Source organism: Agelaius phoeniceus, chromosome 10 (assembly GCF_051311805.1).
Source record: "Agelaius phoeniceus isolate bAgePho1 chromosome 10, bAgePho1.hap1, whole genome shotgun sequence".
NCBI lineage: Eukaryota > Metazoa > Chordata > Aves > Passeriformes > Icteridae > Agelaius > Agelaius phoeniceus.
Genome location: NC_135274.1, coordinates 23,152,565 through 23,172,118, shown reverse-complemented (window position 1 = coordinate 23,172,118; position 19,554 = coordinate 23,152,565). Strand labels below are relative to the sequence as shown.

At 41.6% G+C, this 19,554-nt stretch overlaps 1 protein-coding gene across 8 annotated transcripts in view; it reads right to left on the bottom strand.

Annotated features, from left to right (window-relative positions):
• Window positions 1-19,554, bottom strand: part of PHC3 (polyhomeotic homolog 3) — a 32,411-nt gene that overhangs the window by 12,206 nt on the left and 651 nt on the right. For 2 of the 8 annotated variants that reach the window (XR_013183702.1, XM_077184155.1), the window contains exons 2-14: window positions 14,117-14,267; window positions 13,224-13,382; window positions 11,771-11,848; window positions 10,098-10,256; window positions 9,383-9,481; window positions 8,022-8,253; window positions 5,731-6,608; window positions 4,156-4,306; window positions 3,585-3,838; window positions 2,735-2,891; window positions 1,310-1,424; window positions 448-598; window positions 132-363 (exon numbers count right to left, since the gene is read on the bottom strand). Coding sequence is in view for 7 of the 8 variants with exons in the window: in XM_077184155.1 (XP_077040270.1) it covers window positions 132-363; window positions 448-598; window positions 1,310-1,424; window positions 2,735-2,891; window positions 3,585-3,838; window positions 4,156-4,306; window positions 5,731-6,608; window positions 8,022-8,253; window positions 9,383-9,481; window positions 10,098-10,256; window positions 11,771-11,848; window positions 13,224-13,382; window positions 14,117-14,267 (2,816 nt within the window). In the remaining variant the exon portion in view is untranslated. Of the gene's footprint in view, window positions 1-131; window positions 364-447; window positions 599-1,309; window positions 1,425-2,734; window positions 2,892-3,584; window positions 3,839-4,155; window positions 4,307-5,730; window positions 6,609-8,021; window positions 8,254-9,382; window positions 9,482-10,097; window positions 10,257-11,770; window positions 11,849-13,223; window positions 13,383-14,116; window positions 14,268-17,039; window positions 17,183-19,554 lie in introns of those variants that run through there. The other 6 variants (XM_054639328.2, XM_077184156.1, XM_077184157.1 and 3 more) reach the window with 6 other exon arrangements.

Below are 19,554 nucleotides of genomic sequence, written 5' to 3'. Positions count from 1 at the left end.
AATCACATTCCAGTCTCTATCACCAGCTAACACTGCTCCTGTTACCACACCACCTCCTCATCACAGTGCTGCTATAAAACAAGGAACTTCACTGTTAAAACCAACAGAACAAGTTATTGCCCCTTCCATACCAGGCAGAGAATGTATAAAGGCCCAAACTTCATCGACAGTCCATACTGAGGGGTCAGTCTGCACCACTGGTAAGAGGTCGATGCTCTCTGGCATCTTCCTCATCCTCAGCTCCCGAAGCTCCCGCTCCCTCTCCCTCTCACTCTGCCTCCGCAGGCGCGTGGTCATGGCCGTTGGAACAGCGTCTTCATGAGGAGCCAGATCTTCTTCTGCAGATGGATAAGTAATTGGAAGCTGGAAAACGTAGCAACTCCAGTATTAGGCTTTATTTGCAATTCCCAAAGCAGTGCCATAGTTTTAAGCAAATGTTCCACAGACCTGTCTAAGAAAATGATCTCGTGACGCCCCCTCAGGGCCGCTCGGCCGACGCCCGCGTCGCCCAAGACTTTGGCTATCTGACTTCCGATTCCAACGACTGGTCTTGTCTGATGGAAACAGCCCAAATTTCTTAGTGCAACTAAGGCTGTGCCTAAAGAAGTAAGATATATTCAATAATGCACTAGTAGTTTTTTGGACTGAATTTAATCAAGTAACCATAAAATCACAGTGTTGTAGAAATGCTGCTTAATTACAACAACAGCTGTCACAGAAATACAAGAGAAAGGTATCTCAAAGGCCATTTCATCAAAACCCTCATCTCCTTGTGGGATCAAGTACATCCAGATTACCCCTGGAAGATGTCTGTCCTTCCCATTCTTAGAAATACTTTTACATTTTATTGCATAGTACAGTTCTGCTCTGAAATGTCCACCAAAAACCTAAAATCACATTGTATTTTCTGGTTCCATTTTCTCTACCTAGCTGATACCCAGTCAAAGGAGGACAGAAGCAAAAATCCCATGTTAAGATTAAAGGACTAAATCTCTTTAAGATTATTTTGCTGGTGGTGTCCCAAGAAATACCAAATTAAACATATATATTCCCACTACCTAAATGGGAACATAGCAGATATATGAGAAAGATCATGTCCAGACACACTGATGCCAAAAAAGAGCTAAGTGGTGACTAGAAATGGGAAACTATTCCCCATTTCTAAAACTTATGGTATTAAACATCAACTTTCCAGTTGTTATAATGGAAGATTTTGCATTCAGATGTTGACTCTGAATTCTTGCTCTCTTAACCAGGAGAGATTAATCCATTAGCCAGATAATTATAAACAATAACTACATAAAGTTACCTTTTGGCACAGGATGTGGAGCAGAATCTTTTTGACCGCAGAAACTTATTGGGATATCCCATTTTTCCACAAAATTCACACTTCAGAAGATCATTTTCAATTTCATCCAGTCCCTCTAAAGAAGGAATGAGGAATAAAGTCAGTTTCAATGACATGAAATTATGTTCACATCTCTCACCTCAAGCAGGCAAAAGATCTTCAAATATTTAACACATTCAATTAAATACTTTGATTAACAGACAATTATGCAAAGCTAAGCAAGTCATAGATTTCATTCTGTCTAGAAAAGATCTTGAGCAAACTGAACCTTAATGAACCCTCAATTACGTTTTTTCAATGAACTTAATCAGTTTTTTGTTGAATTTCAAGCCACCCATGAGCAGGTCTGCCCTCAAACATAGCAAGCAATTAAAAAAGAAGGGTAACATTGCTCATGAATTGCTTCATAAAGAGTTCATTAAGAGAATCAGGCCTTCCACAGTAAAAATGCAAACTCTCTGTAACAGCATAATGAATTAACCTTTTAAAGTACTTTCTTTGAAGAAGCAGCTGCTAACAACCAAAGGGACTTGTGAAAGCAAAGAAAACATTGAATGCTGTATATATGTAACATTCAATCTATGAAAAAGATTGAAATCTATGAATTGAATCTATTGAATCTATGAAAAAGCTGCGTGCAACAAAGAAAAGGATTATTGCATCTGCGAATTTACAGCTCATTGTTACAGAGAATTTTTCTCTTATTGATGAGATGAGATGGCCCTTTTCCTGCTCTACAAAAAGCACTAGTGCAGCAAAGAGCTGCAAATACTGAGAAGGGGATTTCTGCCACACACACAATCATACCCTGACTTACTATCAGAAAATCTCCTCTACTCACGTGATGTGTACGTGGATGTGTCTCGATGTTGGATGTTACCTACCAGCTCATCTAATGAGTAGTTACAAATTCTCTACATAAACCTAACACCTGCTGTAAGGAGCTAAACCAAAACTAAACCCAAAACTATGAGTGTTTGGATAATTCCACAGAACAGACAGCTGTCTGAAATCTGAGACTCAGCATAGTGCTCATACTGAATTAACATCTAATGAAACAAATTATGGACAAAATGACTGCTGCAAACAGTTTTGATATGGAAGAAGGAATAGAAATCTTTTAAGAGAATTAAAGAAAGACTTGCATCGAGACTAAATTTAAGCAGATCACCAAAAACAGCTCTGATGCTATAAGGATACCAGCTGTGGGAAAGAAAACCCAGAGGTGGCTAAAAAATTCTGAACTTTCAAATCTTAGATGAATTTATACAAAAATGTGTGTTCACAGAATAACTTGGTTTTTCTGGGCCAGGCCACAGTTTGATTCCCATTTCATAGCACACAGAACTGGGAGGGGAAATGGGCATTTAAACAAAAACTACAAACCTTCTGCAATCATATCCTCTATCTCTGTGTCTGATGAGTTGTCTGCATGTTTTGTGTTCTGCAAGTCTGATTCAACACACACCACACTCATGATCTGACCCTCCACCAGCAATCTCTTCTCTGCAGGCTGTTCCACCAGCAAAGATGAACGACTGACCTAGTGCAATAAAAGCAAAGCAACAGTGGGTAATTAACATTATTCACAAGAATGAATTATTAAAAACAATATTTGTTTTCAATCTTCTCAGTAGAAGATGATCAGTTTCTACCTCATATCAATGAAGTGTAATTATGTCATAACAAAGCTAATTTCAAACAAATTAAGACTCACTCCTGCTCTGCAGAGTTTGCAATTATATTTAACAAAGGGAGAAACACATTATATCTACAGAAATGAAGGAATGGGGAAATGAGACACACATTAAATTAGAAAGACAGGCTTTAAATTGTCAGTTTGTGATTTAAAATTTTCAACAGTACTTCTTACCAGCCACCGCACTAATTACACCTAGCCCAGTGAAGAGCTTGCCAGTGCTTGAAACAACAAATTGTAGCATTTTAAAAATTTAACAGACTCAGCTCTGAGGTTCAAATTAAGGTATCAAATAGAGGGATCTAAGAGGCAGACATGTAAAAAGGTTATTCCAAATGGTAGCCTAAATCCACTCGCTGTAGTTATCTCCAGATATAGCTTACTACTCAAGTCACCCATCAGTGGAGAAAAGGTCAAAACCAACATCTGAAACATAATTCCAGATCTAAATATCAACTAACCACAAATAACATCATTCTTACAAAGAGTTAATTTCAAAGATTAGTAGGAAAAAATTCCTAGCAAATTTCGACTTACAGGGAATGGCTCCAACCCCTCCTGAATCACAAAGCCTTCGATGACGTGGGTCAGGATCTGGGGTTTAACAATAGCCTGTGGAGGTTTGTTTTCTAGGCTGGGAATGCTATTGGGCATGGATGTGCTGTTGCTCCTTGTTGTTGCTGCTGGAAGCAAAAGAGGGGGTGGTGGAATAGAGGCATGGGAAGGATCAGATGGAGATTTAATTACTGAGGCACTGACTGATGATGTCACTGAAGGCAGTCCCCCATGTTCTGCAAAAAATAACAAAATATGTTATGTTTTATCACTTATGTCCAACCATTGGCTCAGAATCAGGAAGTAAGAGGTGATAAATCCCCAAGACCCATCTCTGCACCCACCAACCCCTAACACAGGCTCTTTCCTAGGCTGTATAGATTCCACTTTTAAAACAAGATGGTTTATCTCAACAGACTATTCCACAAACACACCCTCCTCACGCAAACATTTTCCTTTACTCAGTACCTGCTAGCTACAAACATAGTTGGCCATTAATTCCTCACACAAATCACAAAAGCAAAAGCTATCTTAGTGTGGCATTTGTCCTCACCTGACAAAGGATCTTCTGAATTAAGAGCCTCTCCATTGCCCAAGGTTATGGCTGGTGGGGACAAGGTGGGTGGTGTAGGTGTTCTTGCCATGTGGACACAATCTGAGTCCTCGGGCATCTCCTCTTCACACACATTCTCCACTTGGTAAATCTGCATCCAACAAACTATTGCTTTAGAGAGATTTCCATTCTATCTTAACACCTTAAAAGAGTTGCATAAATACAGTTTTAAAAATAAATTACCAGGTCAAATATGTTCATCTTCTAATAAAATACTAGTTCCCAAAATGCATACCAAACAATAAACTCTGAGGACATCACAATATCTACGACAGCAAAATGGAAGTATTTTGTTACAAATAGCAATACATAAAGAAGCACAGTTCTCCAATCAAACAGAGCAGAGAACCTGTTTCAATATCTTATGTGTATAGTTTACTGTTCTTTTTATTTACACATACATTTGATGCTATTTAAATACATCTGCAAAATGCAAGTTTAATAATAAGTCTGCAAATCATTCTATCTTATAGCAAATTGTTCTATCTTATACAGCAGTGTAATCAAGCTGAGTATTTCAGAAGAGTACACCAAGACTATCAAGCATTAGTGGTTATAAGAGGTTTTAAGGTCTTTCCCTCAAAAGTATTGAAATAAATTTACATAAATTCCTGACAGCAGATTAAAATGTAAAACATCACCCTGTCAAAAGCAAACCTGGCTCCTACTCTTTTGTCCAATTTCTCCATGAAATACCAGAGTTGAGATTATTACCCTCTTTAAATAAATTGAAAATGAACAGCACACCTCCTTCCTTAACCTGTTGATAGCCTCAAAAAAGCCTACAAGAGCTGCTGATTCTTTTGCTCATCTTAATCTCATTAGCAATTTACCACTAAAGCCCAGCAACACCATCTTAAATGTCAGCCTTATTTGCATAACATTTTATTTTCCTGTACATCATTTTAATCTAGTGATTGAAGGTAAAACCCTCAATTACAAATTGCAGACATCTGAGACAAACACTGGACCAAATTAAATGATGGTGATGAGAATTGCCAAAACAGCATCAAAATTCCCCTATTCTTTTATGAAGAGGATATTTTTATGTTAGTACAAAATAAATAATCCAGAAACCTATCATCTTAATAACCTGATATGCACCTTCCACCTCATATAGATTGTTCTAATCAAAATCTATTTGTATTGAGGTAAAAGTTTACTGTCCTCATGTCACATTTACCAAAATTCTTTATGTAGCATTGTCATATGTTTACTTACCTTTTTAAACTTCAAATACATTGTAATTTCATTAAGAAACAAGATTTTAGATCTTAAATTTACATTTCCATGATTCCTGGTTGATATTCTTGACTGATGATCCATTACAAAAAAGCCAACAAAAAAACCCCAAACCAAAACATGAAACAGAAGGAAAATGTCTATGATTTTTCTTAAAACTCTGTTCTGTAATCAATAGGTTTCTTGTCCCCTGTCTAGCACCTGATTTAGGTCGCTTTGAAGTCAATGGGCCTGACTCAGGGAAAGAATAAAGGATGCAATGTTAGCACTCACCACTGGAGTTTCAATCGGAACTGACGGCTGCACCTGCAGATTTACTGCGACGGTCTGTGGCGGTGGAAGAGTCTGAAATGGCAGCTGGACCAGAGCCTCTGCAGCAGGAAGTTCCTCCTCAGAAACCAAAGTGTTTTGAACCAAAACCTGGCCCTGGGACAGAATTTCAGGCTGCACTTGTAAAGACTGCACAGACTGCAGGGGCAGCGGTTGAATCTGAGTTGAGGATGCCGAGAGCTGAGGCGGAGCTGCCAGAGGGATGGGAGCGGATTGCAGGGCTGGATACTGCTGGTGTGGCGTGGAGGACACGAGCTGCTGGCCCGGGGAAACCAAGCTGGGCGGCTCCACGGCCCCGATGTGCACGGCGGGCGAGGGCGGCAGCGGCAGGTGCTGCGGGAGGCTCAGCGGCTGCGATGGCCGCGCGGGGTTGGCGGCGGCCGCCTGGGGAGCGGCCGGCTCGGGCTGCAGAGCCGCTGGCACCAGGGAGCTGGCCTGGGACTGGATAAGGGCTTGAGGGTGAATAATTATGGTGGGTGACTGACTCGGGGAGTGGGACGGCGGAGGGGACACCACCACTGACTGCTGAGCTGACTGGGACGGGGTAGGGGAGAGCGTGAGAGGGGGAGGATGGATGTGGATAGGGGAGCAGTGGGACTGGGCGCTGCTGGGCGCCGGAGGCAGCGCGTGGCTGGGCAGGGGCAGACAGTGCTGGGATGGAGGCGGCTCCTGGCCCGGAGGAGTCTGAAGTGCAATCGGCTGGACTTGCTGCTGCTGCTGCTGCAGGATCAGCTGATGATGGGAAATCTTTGGAGGTGGTGAATGAAGTGGGATCTGCTGATGTTTTACTAGAGAATGAGGTTGCAATGGAGAATATGAAGCTGTGAGGGAAGGGAAAAAAGTATTTATTAAAATAAGTATTTATTTCTTCAAATTCTGAAAATATTGTAAAATACCTCAAAAATTCTCACCCTAAAGATCAGCACAATATTTTTAATACTTCCAATATTTGTTTAAAAATATCTTCTTTGACAGCACACAAGAACAATTTATTAGGGTAGTATATCAATTTCCAAAGCAAAATGCAGCAATGAACAAATGAATATGGCCATGCTTTTTACATATAGAAAGACACTTTCTATAAAGAAGTATCTAAATTTAGCTTTTTGCTGCTAGGTCTAAGATTATTGCTGATCCAGCCTTATTTAAGAATTTCACACAACTTTAAATGGATTTAACCTTTGCTTTGAAACAGACTGGAAGAGAAATGATAAGCCCAACAGGATTTGCTGATAACTGTTAGGTTAAAACTCAGATAATACCATGCTAAGAGACTAAATAAAATTCCAAGAGTTTAGTATAAATTTAAACCATTTGAAAGCATTTGCCTGAACTTGAACACAGCAACTGAGAGGCACAAACCTAAAAATAGTGCAGCTTCCAGAGAAATCATCACCTTTAAGCGAACCAGTGACTCACCAGCCATTTCTTACAGCACACAGACATTTTCCTCCACATGCAAACCTCTTCTTGCTTTGTTTTGTCCACTTGAGAAACAACTCATTTATGTAGGTTTTTTTTTTTTGTTCTGCTATAAAGTATGGGGCTTTTTCTTACTAACATGAGTTCTGAGAGCATTAGAGCTCAATACCTCCAGAATGTCTGCCTCCAAGTCCCACTCTTTCTCTAAAAGCTGTCATTAAACCAAGCTACATTCCACAGAATTCAGACCAATGGTCTAGCCTACCATCACTTTTTCAAAATAAGAAAGCTAAGATGCAAATATGCTGTATGCAGTGTAAGTGCCTCTCTAACCAAGTACAGGTTATTTTGATTTATCTTGATACAAAATACTGAAATTTTAGCATCGTTACCTCTGTGTTTATAAAAATACTTGATATAAGAACATTCTCATGACACAGACAACACAGAAAAAAGAAACAAACCACTAATAAAATGGATTTAGATGGGAGCAAGAGGCTTTAAGTGGTTTCAGCCCACATTTTGCTGCCCAGAGATGGGATGGCATGTCCTGACAATAAACGTACAGAGAGAGACCAAGAATGAGAATCATGTCTGTGCTGTGACTCAACAGGGTATTGCAGTTGCTATATTGTGCTTCTATTGTGATTTAAGAACATTCCTGCTTCTGCCTAATCAAAATCCTGTGCAACATCCAATACCAACAAATAAGTGAATTTACTAATAAAATTGGAACTCTGTTCAATAACACGGTCAGAGAACACTGAACTCTGACAGAACCATGGTTTCCCACAGCTCCACACTGATCCCACCTGGTGCAATGAGGTGGTGGATGCTGGATGTCCGTGTGACGGGCGTGCTGCGGCACTCTGGGGCGGGGCTCTCCCCTTTCCTGTTGCTCTCTGAGGCATCTGAGCTGCCCTTGGAGCTGCTGGCAGCCTTACTGGGGCACAGCGACTGGCTTTGGCTGCTGCTCTTTGGTGGGCCATTCTGTGAACTTGACAACACACCCAGCTTCTGACTGCGCACCGTCAAGTTCTGAACCTGGGAAATGAGCACAACGCGAAAAGACCCAAACTCTATAAATAGCTGTGATAATTATCAGGCAAAACCAGCCAAAAAAAAAATTACATTTTGTAATGCTTCTCATCCTATGTGATCACAAGAAGCTAAAAATCTGCATATCAAAGTATCTTTAAAGCCATAAAATTTAGAGGATAGCGATCTTTATTACTTCAGTGATAAATACAGAAGTCTTTTTTCCCTTTTGGATTTTTAAAAGAAATGGAAATTGTTAATTAATTTGAATTAAAACTTTCATTTTTCTCTTTTATTGTGCCTTCAAAGTAAGTAACACAAGGCATCTTAAGCAAAGGCAAATTTATTTTTACAGACACTGCAGAAGTGCAGTGGTTTGTGAGTGAGCTTCCAGACACCACCATAAACCAGAGCCTTTGGTGGTCAGTGGGACCAGAGTCTTCTCTGCTATCTGTGTGCTAACAAAACTGAGACCTTTGTTTCTGTATTAACCTCCAAATTAACCAATATTAACCTCCCTTCTCATCAAGACACCTCCAATGTAACATGAAACAAAAGGTTTGCTTTTTGAAATGTATTATCAGTCAGGGATCATTTTCACTGAAGGCTGTTACCACACCCAGATTCTGCACATAATGATCCCAGATCTCCAATGCTATGTGCTGAGCTAAAATTTCATTTTCAAGGGTAATGCCTACCCTTGTAGCACTAATTTACATCATCTTTTACAAAAAAAAGAGGACTAATTATTATCACTATTCCCTATTTTGATTACATAATCCCTGCTGCACTCAACAGTTAGTACCTGTGTAATGAACAGCCAGTTTACATTTCACTTCTCACTGCTCTGTGTGTCACCACAGGGCACATTCAAACCCAAGACAACAGTGCCTGCTTCCTCACTGGCATTCAGGAGGCATTTACAGCCATCCTGCCCCAGTGAGGACAAATCCTTCAGCACACCTTCCAAGGTAAGGTCACTCAGCTGGAGTTTGGCAGAGGCACCCCAGCAGCTCATCTGCTCTCTGGTCTGGGGTGAAAGTAAAGCAAGAAAAACTAAAGCACAACATTTCCTTACTTTTCAGTTTTGTCCCACTTGACAGGGCAGACCTTTAATAAGTTTAGACAAGCTCACCTGAGTAGCTGCAGACTGACAGGAAGATGAGGAGGATGAGGAGACAACAGGAATGTCAGACTGGACAGCAGCCACAGTGGTCGCAGGAGTAAAAATAAGCTGTTAAGCAAGAAAAAAATACTCATTAACAGACTGAAATGTTAAAAATCTGTGAAAGAAATGCTATATCTTAAAGAGATACATACTTCCACATACTGATGTACAGCTTCTAAGATTGACTTTTTTACTTTTAGATTAATTCATTTAAAGAACTATTTATCATGGTAATTTTAGTAAACCAAGAAAATAATAGAGAATAGAAACAAAGAAAACAAAAGAGAATATAATATAATATAATATAATATAATATAATATGATATAATATAATATAATATAATATAATATAATATAATATAATATAATATAATATATAATATATATAATTTATATTTGTTATAATACAATAAATATTTTATATAATATAATAATTATATATAATAATATATATAATAATATATTTGTTCTGCATGTTGAGAACATCTTTGAGATAAATAAACACACCTATGAACTTTCATACAAGCACATAAGAGGACTTTCCCTTCAATACTACAAATTACTGGAAAAATAAAAGACAAAGGAGCAGCCCAATATCTACTATACTTAAGAAAGAGAGCTTAGATCTTCCAACAGGGACAGATCAAAGGCAAACTTTGCAAGAATTGTAATCAAAACTTACCATCTGAGCTCGGAGATACATTTGAGCCTGGCTGGCACTCAGGGTGGGAGAGGTGCTGCCCAGCAACATCGTCTGTTGGGTGATGCTGCTGCTGGTGGTGTTGGAGGTCTGAGAACGGCTTATTATCTGTGCAGGTGTAGGAGAGGTGGAGAGGTTAATCTAAGGAAACAAAAATATTGCTTCTGTCATGGAAATTCCATCACCCTAAGGGCTAAAGCCAGAAAGCCCTTGACAAAAATGGCAGGGGCAGTTGGAGTCTCTGAACTGTGAAGATATCAAAAATATATTGAGCTAATCATCACAAAATTGGATTCTGGCAAGCTTGTATGTTTTTATTCTTAAACTGCAAGCAACCACTTTGCAGTAAATAATAATAAGCAGTTACAAGTATAAACAATGATATGAAGTCTGAAAAATATGTCTCATAGAAATACACATTTACTGAATATGTAGAATGAGATTTCAATATTTTAAGAAAAAACACCTGAACTTCAATATTTAAGATCTTTAAGTGTTTATATTAACTGCCTGGACTGGTATCTTCTATTATACAACCTAATCAGGACACTTTGTGCCACCACTTATGGACTTTCAATCCTCATTTCACATATGCACACTGAAAAATGACTGAGGACTAAAACCTTCTCCAATTTCCTATTAAATGCTCAAGAACCACTCTTTAGCATCTTCTTAAAAAAAATAAGCTGTTGTGTCTTTGCTTTTTCTCTTTTTCTCTAACCAGTCTAACAGAGTTAAGTGCCCAGCTCTTTTTCATCACTTACTTAAAAGATTTCCTTGAAAAACCCCAGCCCAATTAGTTTGTTAGTTTAACATCAGACATCTTAATAGAATTTACCTCCAAAATTCAATGAATAAATGGTTTTACTTTTAACAACTGTAAGCCAAGCCAAGCTATGAGAGCTTAAAAAAATACACAGTTAAATCACTGAAGCTATGCACTGGAGTCATGAACAGCTTGAGGGTGTGATTAATAAGCAGGATGTCTGTAGGACTAAAAAAATCCTACTTCAGACAGCTGTAAAACTGTACAGAAGATACTGTGCATGTCTGACAATGGCACTTAAAGAAATACAGCATGAACTGAACACAGAACTGCTCACAACTGAAACCTGAGCACATGCCTAGAACATGGGAAGTGAAACTGCAAAAAAGATGAATGATAAAAGATGATAATCAATAAAAGAATGAATACTATAAACATTTAATCAGTATCATAAACATATGTGAGCAATGACTTGGATTCTTTAGATTTACTGCTATTTAATCCCTGATACATAGTTATGATTTTCACCTACAGTAGTGCCCTGAATAAAGAAACTAACGTAGAAAATCCAGTAAGAAATCATGTAAGAGATGAGAGCTCAGGGAGTGATTTCTGCAGGAGTTTGTACAGCCACTGGTGCTTCTGGAGTGAGCAGCTGCCCCTCAGAGCATCAAGAGGGGTCTGGGACTTGGGAAGCCAACACTGGCCACCAACAATCACACACAGCACCCAGCACTTACTACAGAGTCATCATCCTGCTCACTGTGTCTGTAGCATTAATTTTAACAGTACAAACTGAAATGCTATTCATATTTTCTGGTTTTCCCTGTAGCCATAGAACAACCAAGCAGGGTTGGGAATGGAGGGAGGGCTTGGTGCAGTTACGTACCGAGGTCTGCGACATGCTTGACTGCTGAGTGACACTCCCAGTGGGGGAAGTACATTGCCTCCCACCTGACAGGCTTGCCTAAATAGCAAGAATATGTGTCAAACAGTGAAATCAGAAAGTGCTTAAGTGATGTTCATTTTATTGCATAAACCATCAGAAACAGCCCTCTCTACCCTTACCTTTCTGTGAGTTAACAGTAAGATGCTTTACTCAGTGGAAATAGAGTGCACTCTGCACCATGGAATGCTACCTGCAAGGTGCTAAGTTCCTTGAAGTCCTACCAAATTTCAGACATGTAACTCTTTCAGATCAAGACCTGAAGAAAAATGATCAGAGGTAAAGTCTGCCAAACTGCTAATGATGGAGCTAAGTGATCACTTCACTGCCTGTGGTGCTCAGAACTTAAAATGCAGTATCTAAAACTCATGTCATAATTTTATTGTGATTAGAATCTTCTAAAAATATATAAATGCTGTACAGAACAGCCTCATATTCTGGAATGGTAACTTATGTATGCACATCAAGTGTCTGTCACAGGATGCTATTCCAGCCCTTCAGATGAATAACAGGGACAGTGATTTAGGTTTCTGTATGAACAGAACCAAAACTTCTCAGCCTTTCCTGACCTGATTTTCTTTGCTCTGTCTCAGTAACTGTATATCCACATAGAAATCCATCACAACAAAAAAAACACAAATTAACATATTACCACAATCGAATGAAAAAGGTATAGAAGAAAAAGCCAGGAGCAAAAATGAGTCAGTCCAGCTCTGACAGCAAACAGCCATATCCCTTAGGTCCATAACTCCATTTAGCATTTCCCTGTGTAAAATCATTAACAACCACCTCTCTGCAAGATCATACTCTCAATCCAAGGCAAACTGAGTCAAAGGAAATCTTGCCACTGATTTAATTCAAAATGGGTCTCCTCCAGTGATCACTAATGTTAAAAGCTGGGTTTCAGATATGTAATGTCATTTACCTCCTACATTTTCACACTCAGGGTTAAAATTTAATTTTGCCATTACTTATAATGCAGCCAGATGTGAGGCAAAACACACTAAGATGCCAGATGTTCATTATTTTTTATTTCACTAAGATATAATGCCATTCATTGCTTCCCCCACCAACTTTTAGAGAAAATCATGGGATGAAGATTGAAGTAGTCTATTTTTAATATTTATTTTATTACTGCTTGATGATTTACATGATGCATTATAATGTATGCAATAAAGCATGGAATGGTTGCCTACTGGAGCATCTATACCGCTGGACAAAATCCTCCAAACAGTTTGGAGGATGATACAATTTAAAATAACAACATCATTAAAATATAACAGTGAATTATCACGAGGCATTAAGCTCAGGCACTTAAGCTGTTATAACGTTTGACAATGACTGTAGCCCTGCTCTAGACAATTCATGATTCTTTTTCAGCAATCTTCACTCTCACCTGTGGAACAGTTGCCAGACTCTGAAATTGGGTACTGCTTAAGTGCTGCTGCTGCAGAGCAGCAGTCTGCAGCATTAGATGCTGCTGCTGGGCTGCATACATCTGCTGGAGGTACTGAGCAGCTGAGCTAGGAGGACGATGCAAGGCCTGCTGAATAACCTGTGATGAATCAGTAGGTAATTAATTACAATTACAAAGCACTCACCATGCTGACATGATATTTAACTTTATCCTTACAAGGAAATAAAGCCAAATAAATTTTTTCACATCAATTAGGTCATACTGATCTTGCTCCCTCACTGTTCTTGACCAAGTCACAGAATATTGTCAACATCAACATATTCCCATTCTCAAGGACAGCCTGACAATACAGCATCATCCCCAACACATCATCTCAGCCTCTCAGCTGCTTGTCAACACATCCTACATCATGTTCTGCTTTTTAAGAGATCAGAGTAGTGTGTGAGAAACCCAATTATCAAACACAACAGAATGGACTGTACAGAGTTCAAGGAGACCTAATTTAAAGAACAGCAAGAAGGGGCTGGATCCCAAGCGGGACATATCCACACAAATACCTTGGATCCCTCTAATCAAAGTCAGTCAAACAAACAGCTTTATTTTGCAAAGGTTTATGTTAATAATCTGCCCCTCAGCAAATGGTGAACAAACTCAACTTTCTATCACAGCATTTCCCCTTCCCTATTTGGGAGACAGGCCTACCCTGAACTATCCCTAAGTGGTCTGAGGCCCTCCAGTAAACATCTCCTGAAAACCAGCAAGCCAGCTATGGAGAAGGACAACAGCAATAAGGAATGACAAGTTAACCCTGTGAAGTGCCCACAGTGCTCAGAGCTCTGTGCAGGACAGGGAGGCAGCCCCAGGCCCAGTACCTGGACAGCATGTCTGTCAGAGCCGCTGTAGACGGAGATCTGCGGCAGCGGCGTGCGCGAGGTGGAGGTGGTGGTGACGCTCGTGGTGGGTGCGGAACACGTCGTTGTGTTGGCTTCATTCTCCATAGCTGTGCAGCGTTTGTCCAGCCTGCTGGGAGTCACACAGAACTGGTTCACAAGCAAGGCCACAACGTGCTGATTTTAATGCAAAAAAATGTTTTCCTGAGAGGACTATTTCCAAAGGCAAGTGTCACAGAATCACAGAGTGGTTTGGGTTGGAGGGACCTTAAAGACCATTTTGTCCCACCCTCTGCCACGGCAGGGTCACCTTCCAACACACCAGATTGCTTCAATCCCTATCCAACCTGGCCTTGAACACTTGCAGAGATGAGGCAGCCACAACCTCCAAAGGGCCTCACCAATCCTATAGTAAAGAATTTCTTAATAACTAATCTTAGTTTGTAGCATTTGCTATTACTTGATGCAATCTCAAGAGATGTAGTTATAATCTAAGATCCATCAAAAGTAGCAATAAAGAACCAATTTAGGAATACATCCAAGATTTCCAGCCAGCTGCACAGGACAAGTAGCACCTTCCTCACCCCCACAGCCCAGGAATGAATATGCTGACTGACCCTGGACACTGAGCAAAACTTGCTCTTGGCAAAAATCACAACTGAAATGCTGTGTCTGGGGAGAGAGGGAAAGGATACAGGAAAAAATCCTTTTAACAGCAATTCCTCACACAATACGGCAAGAACCAAGGAAGAAATTACCTATTTAAGCACCTCAAATGATCCTCCCCAGCCTTATGCAGCTTCCCTCTGTTGCAGAGCACAAAATGTCATCTTTATAACTGAAATGAATCACAAACCTCAATGTATGTTATGGGGGTGTTTACTGCAGTTTCTTTTTCAGTCTTTGTATTACGATTAACAGGAAATCACATAGTAGCTGTTTATTGCTTTCCCAAGGATGCCAAAAAAAGGGAGGGTTGAGAAGATGTTTCCTTCTTACCATAAAGAGAGGTTCAGAGAAATAATCAAGAGAAAGCTGCAATGTCCTAGAAAAAAAGCAGCTTTGACAAGTTCTTAACAAACCGCCCATTGGACGCTGCATCAAATGGGAATATAATCAGGAGCTTCAACTCACACAGCTGGAAGCAGAACAGGACACTGCCAGGCTGCCACCCTCACCTCCCAAAACACAACTGCTCTGCAAGCAGAGGGCTGCACATGATGCTGCAGCTCCTGGGGACCTGCAACAACTAAACTGTAACACACACACGGCCACCTAAACACCTCTTGCCTACCCTTGTATTGGACACTCGCATGGACTTTGCCATGAAAGAAAATTTGTGGGAATCAAGGATGCTTTAAACACAGAGATGCCTGCTATTAGAACTGAAGAAAAAATAGGATTTGTTGTTAAAAATGCAGGTCTGTTGTGCATTGCTGATGCCACTCATGCACCTACATCAGGGCACAAGTTAACCCACTTGGGCTCCCACTCCAACTGCAATAAACACAGCATCATTTCTAAAACCACTTTACATTAATTTCACATAATGAAAAGTATATTAAAAAAAAATCCTGTCTCCTTCAGTGGACATTAAAAGCACCTCAAAATACTTACACCTACAACTAGTCTAGCTAGTTTTTGCAGAGTTATACAACCAGTTAAATTAGCTTAAAACAACATTAGATGTCTCATTTCCTTCATTCTCAGCCATGTTTTTGGTGTCTTATAAGCAAGATATGTAACATATCCCACTTATAACTATTCCATCACAAGTTTACTCCATGAGAGCTGTTAATCCTTTTGCTCAAAATTATTTAAAAAATAGTATTGTCATTGCTCAGGTTGTTGTCACAAAGGATGTACAATGAAAAAAGGATGTATAGTAAGGAGCTCCTAAGTTTTTGCTCAGCAGCTCCATCTCTCCTCTGACACCTCACCTTGCGCAGGCATCAGATGCTAAGTTGTAAGAAAATTAATTTTATTTAATGATGAAGACCTTGCAATGATGCTCCCTGAGCAACGTTAACTCAAAACAATCTCCATAATGCAAAGTAAGTTTAAGAAAACACACTAACTTGAAACAACCACCACACATTTAAGTGAGCCCAAAATACAAAGCACAACAGAAAACTCTATTGAAAATGTGTATTTATTCAAGCAGTAACAGTACAAGACACCACATAACTTCAAGTTACATTGTGCATAAGGTAGATAGTCCAAAGTTTTGTTTCTTTATATTTTTCTGGGTCAAAACACCACCTGAAGTAAAAAAAATACCTGCTGTCCTATACCAATTAACAAACTACCCTCATAGTGGACACACGAATGTCATTACTCATGTTTTGGAAAGTTTCAGTAAATGCCATGGTAATAACAAACCCCGCTGACAACCCACATCCACAACCACAACCATCCACACCACATGGTTTATTTTTTTTTTTTTTTTTTTCAATTCACAACCTCTCCCTGCAACTCCAAGAGAACAAACCACAAAAAACCCAAATTAAATAAAAATTTCCACCAAGCCTAACCCCTACATGTATTCCGGTATTTGACAGACAGCTCCGAAATAATAATAAAATAATAATAATAATAATAACGAAGGTTTGCTCTGTGGGAATACACCCCACGGCACGCGGAGCAGCGGCCCCGCGCTGAGAGGCCCCGGTGCCCCCTGGCCGGCCGCCCCCCGCCCAGGCCGGGCTGACCCACCCTCAGCCCCCGCCTCGCCCAGCCCGGCCCCGCCACCGCCCCCTCAGGAGAGCAAAGGCAGGCGGGCGGGAGGGGCCGGCCCGGCCCGGCGCCGGGGCGCGGTCAGGGCGCAGGTTCCCCGCCCCCGCGGCCGGCCGGGGCCCCGCGGCTGCCGCTGCCCGCGCTCCGCGCGCCCCGCCGGGACACTCGCCTGGGACGCGCCGCTCAAGGCGCCGCCGCCGCCGCCATTTTCTCGCCTCCCTCACGGGGGAGGTGCCGCGCGCGCGCGGGGCGCGGCCGCCGCCGCGCACGTGACGGCACCCGCCGCCATGTTGGCGGCGCCCGTGAGGGGCCGGGGCGGAGGGAGACCCGCGGCGGAGACGGGGAATTGAAATGTGCGGTGTTTTCAGCTCAAATAACCTATCGACTTCCCTGCGTAACAAAACAGGGAGCCTCTTTCAAGTGCCTCCTACGCTTAGCAGCTGTTGCTCAGACACTGTTAGCAGTGCATCCATCCTAATCACGGTGTGAGCATCTCTTTCCTTTCTGAGGCTTTGCTTCCATCCTTCCTGCCACTCAACAGCTCAAGGCATTGTGTGAATATGAGTTAATTACCGCTGGTCTCTCTTGCATCATGCCTTGTTGCTTTAGCACCTGATACATACACACCTACAAGTCTTTACTGTAAGTACAGAAAGTCTGTATTTGGATGACTTTGTGAAGTGCCTTCAGGCTAAATCCTCCATGCCTGCCATGCCTGAGAGAGTTCAAGAAGTGTCTGGACAATGCACTCACGCACATGGTGTGGCTCTTGGAGATGTTCTATGGAGGGTTAAAAGTTGCACCTGATGATCCTGATATTTCTTAGGCCATCACCACAGAAGCCAGCAGCAGGATCCCCATGGAAGGGTCAGGGCTGTGGAGGCCACACTGGGGGATCCCAGAATGGACTCTAGGAATTCCATTTGGAATGGAGATCCATTTGATGGAGTCTACACAGAGAAGCGGTGGAGTCCCCATCCCTGAAAGTGTTCAAGGAACAACTGGACATGACATTTAGGACTCTGTTCTGGTTGACAAGGTGGGGATTGATCAAAAGTTGGAACTCTGTGATCTTGGAGGTCTTTTCCAGCCTAAATGATTCTTTGGTTCTAAGAAGGGAGGGGGAAATTTGACAGATACCATAACAGCTAGTTGAGATAGCTAAGTTCTTTGCAAAGAAAAGAGACTCAGCACTGTCTAACAAAACTCAAATACCTGCCAAGGCATTAGAGATGAGCTTAAACTATTGACAGGTGAAACAGTTGCACTGAGCACAGGTGAGATGCCTGTGACAAGTAGTGACAACAGGTATAATGAGGATGCCTTCTTTCTATAAAATATGACATAATTCAGCAGGACAAAATGAGACTTTTCATAGGTTAAAAATAAAAGCGTGGGGAGAATGATGACCCATTTTGAATTACTCTTGGAAATCCTCTAGGATTGCTTGCAGTGATAAGGTGGCTTATGATTTGCAGCTTTAATAAAATACTTTTTGTTAACCATCCTGCTTCACCCCTAGTTGAAACACATCCTTCATATTACTTTCTTTAAAAACATCTCAGCCATTAGATAAAAGGGAACTAAAGCTTTGCCTGAAATTAACACATTGTCTTGTGGACAGTGCACATTGCAGGAAGTCTCCAGAATTCCCATGGAAAACACTTTGGTCAGCAGTCTTTGTAAGGAAGGCATTGCCATTGCCTCTGAACAGCTCCTCTTGCCCCTCAGCTCTGTGCTGGCTGCTAAAGGGCAGTGTTCTGCCTTTGCCATGGATTTGTGTTAAAATCCTGAATTTTCTATCGCCTCCCAAATTGGCTTGGCAGCAACCACAACAGTGGAGGAGTCATGGTGTGAACAGATAGCCAAGGTGCATAGTTGGATGTGTCTGGTGCTGTTTTTCCTAATGCTGGGATGGGTTTGGTTTTATCTAACAGCTCAGATGCAGAGCCTGGTCCTTGGGTGGACAGCATCTGCTTCCTAAGAACAACTACAATGGGCATCTCTGGTTCTTTCAGCCTTAAAACAAGGGCAGTTCCAGAATGGCTGGGCCTGGAAGGGCCCCAGATGCCATCCACTTCCAACCCCCTGCCATAGGCAGGGGCGCCTTCCACTGCCCAAGCCCCGTCCAACCTGGTGAGTCTGGGTGCTTCAAGGGATGGGGCAGCCACAGCTTCTCTGGGTAACGTGTGTCAGGGCCTCATCATCACCATCATGATCATCATAGGGAATAATTTCTTCCTAATATCTAATCTAACAATTCTCTCTTTAAATTTAAAGCCATTCTTTCTTGTTCTGTCACTCCATGTCCTTGTCCAAGTCCCTCGCCGGCTCTCTTGGAGACAACTTTAGGCACTGGAGGGGGCTCTAAGGTTTCCCTGGAGCCTTGCTGTCTCTGGGCTGAACAACCTCTCAGCCTGTCTCCAGAGCAGAGGAGCTCCGATTCTTGGACCCTCTCCTTTGCCTCCTCTGGACTCGCTCCAGCAGCAGCACATTCTTTTGTGGATGGAGCAGACCGCAGAGCAGGACCCCAGCACTGTAGGTGCTCAGTATGAGGTGGAGAATCCCCTGCTGCCCACGCTGCTGGGGAGCAGCCCCATCGCTACTTGGGTAGAACAAGTTTTCCTCCTTGGCTCCCTATCACGGCAGCCACCCGCGGCCGAGGCACCGCACAGCCCGCATCC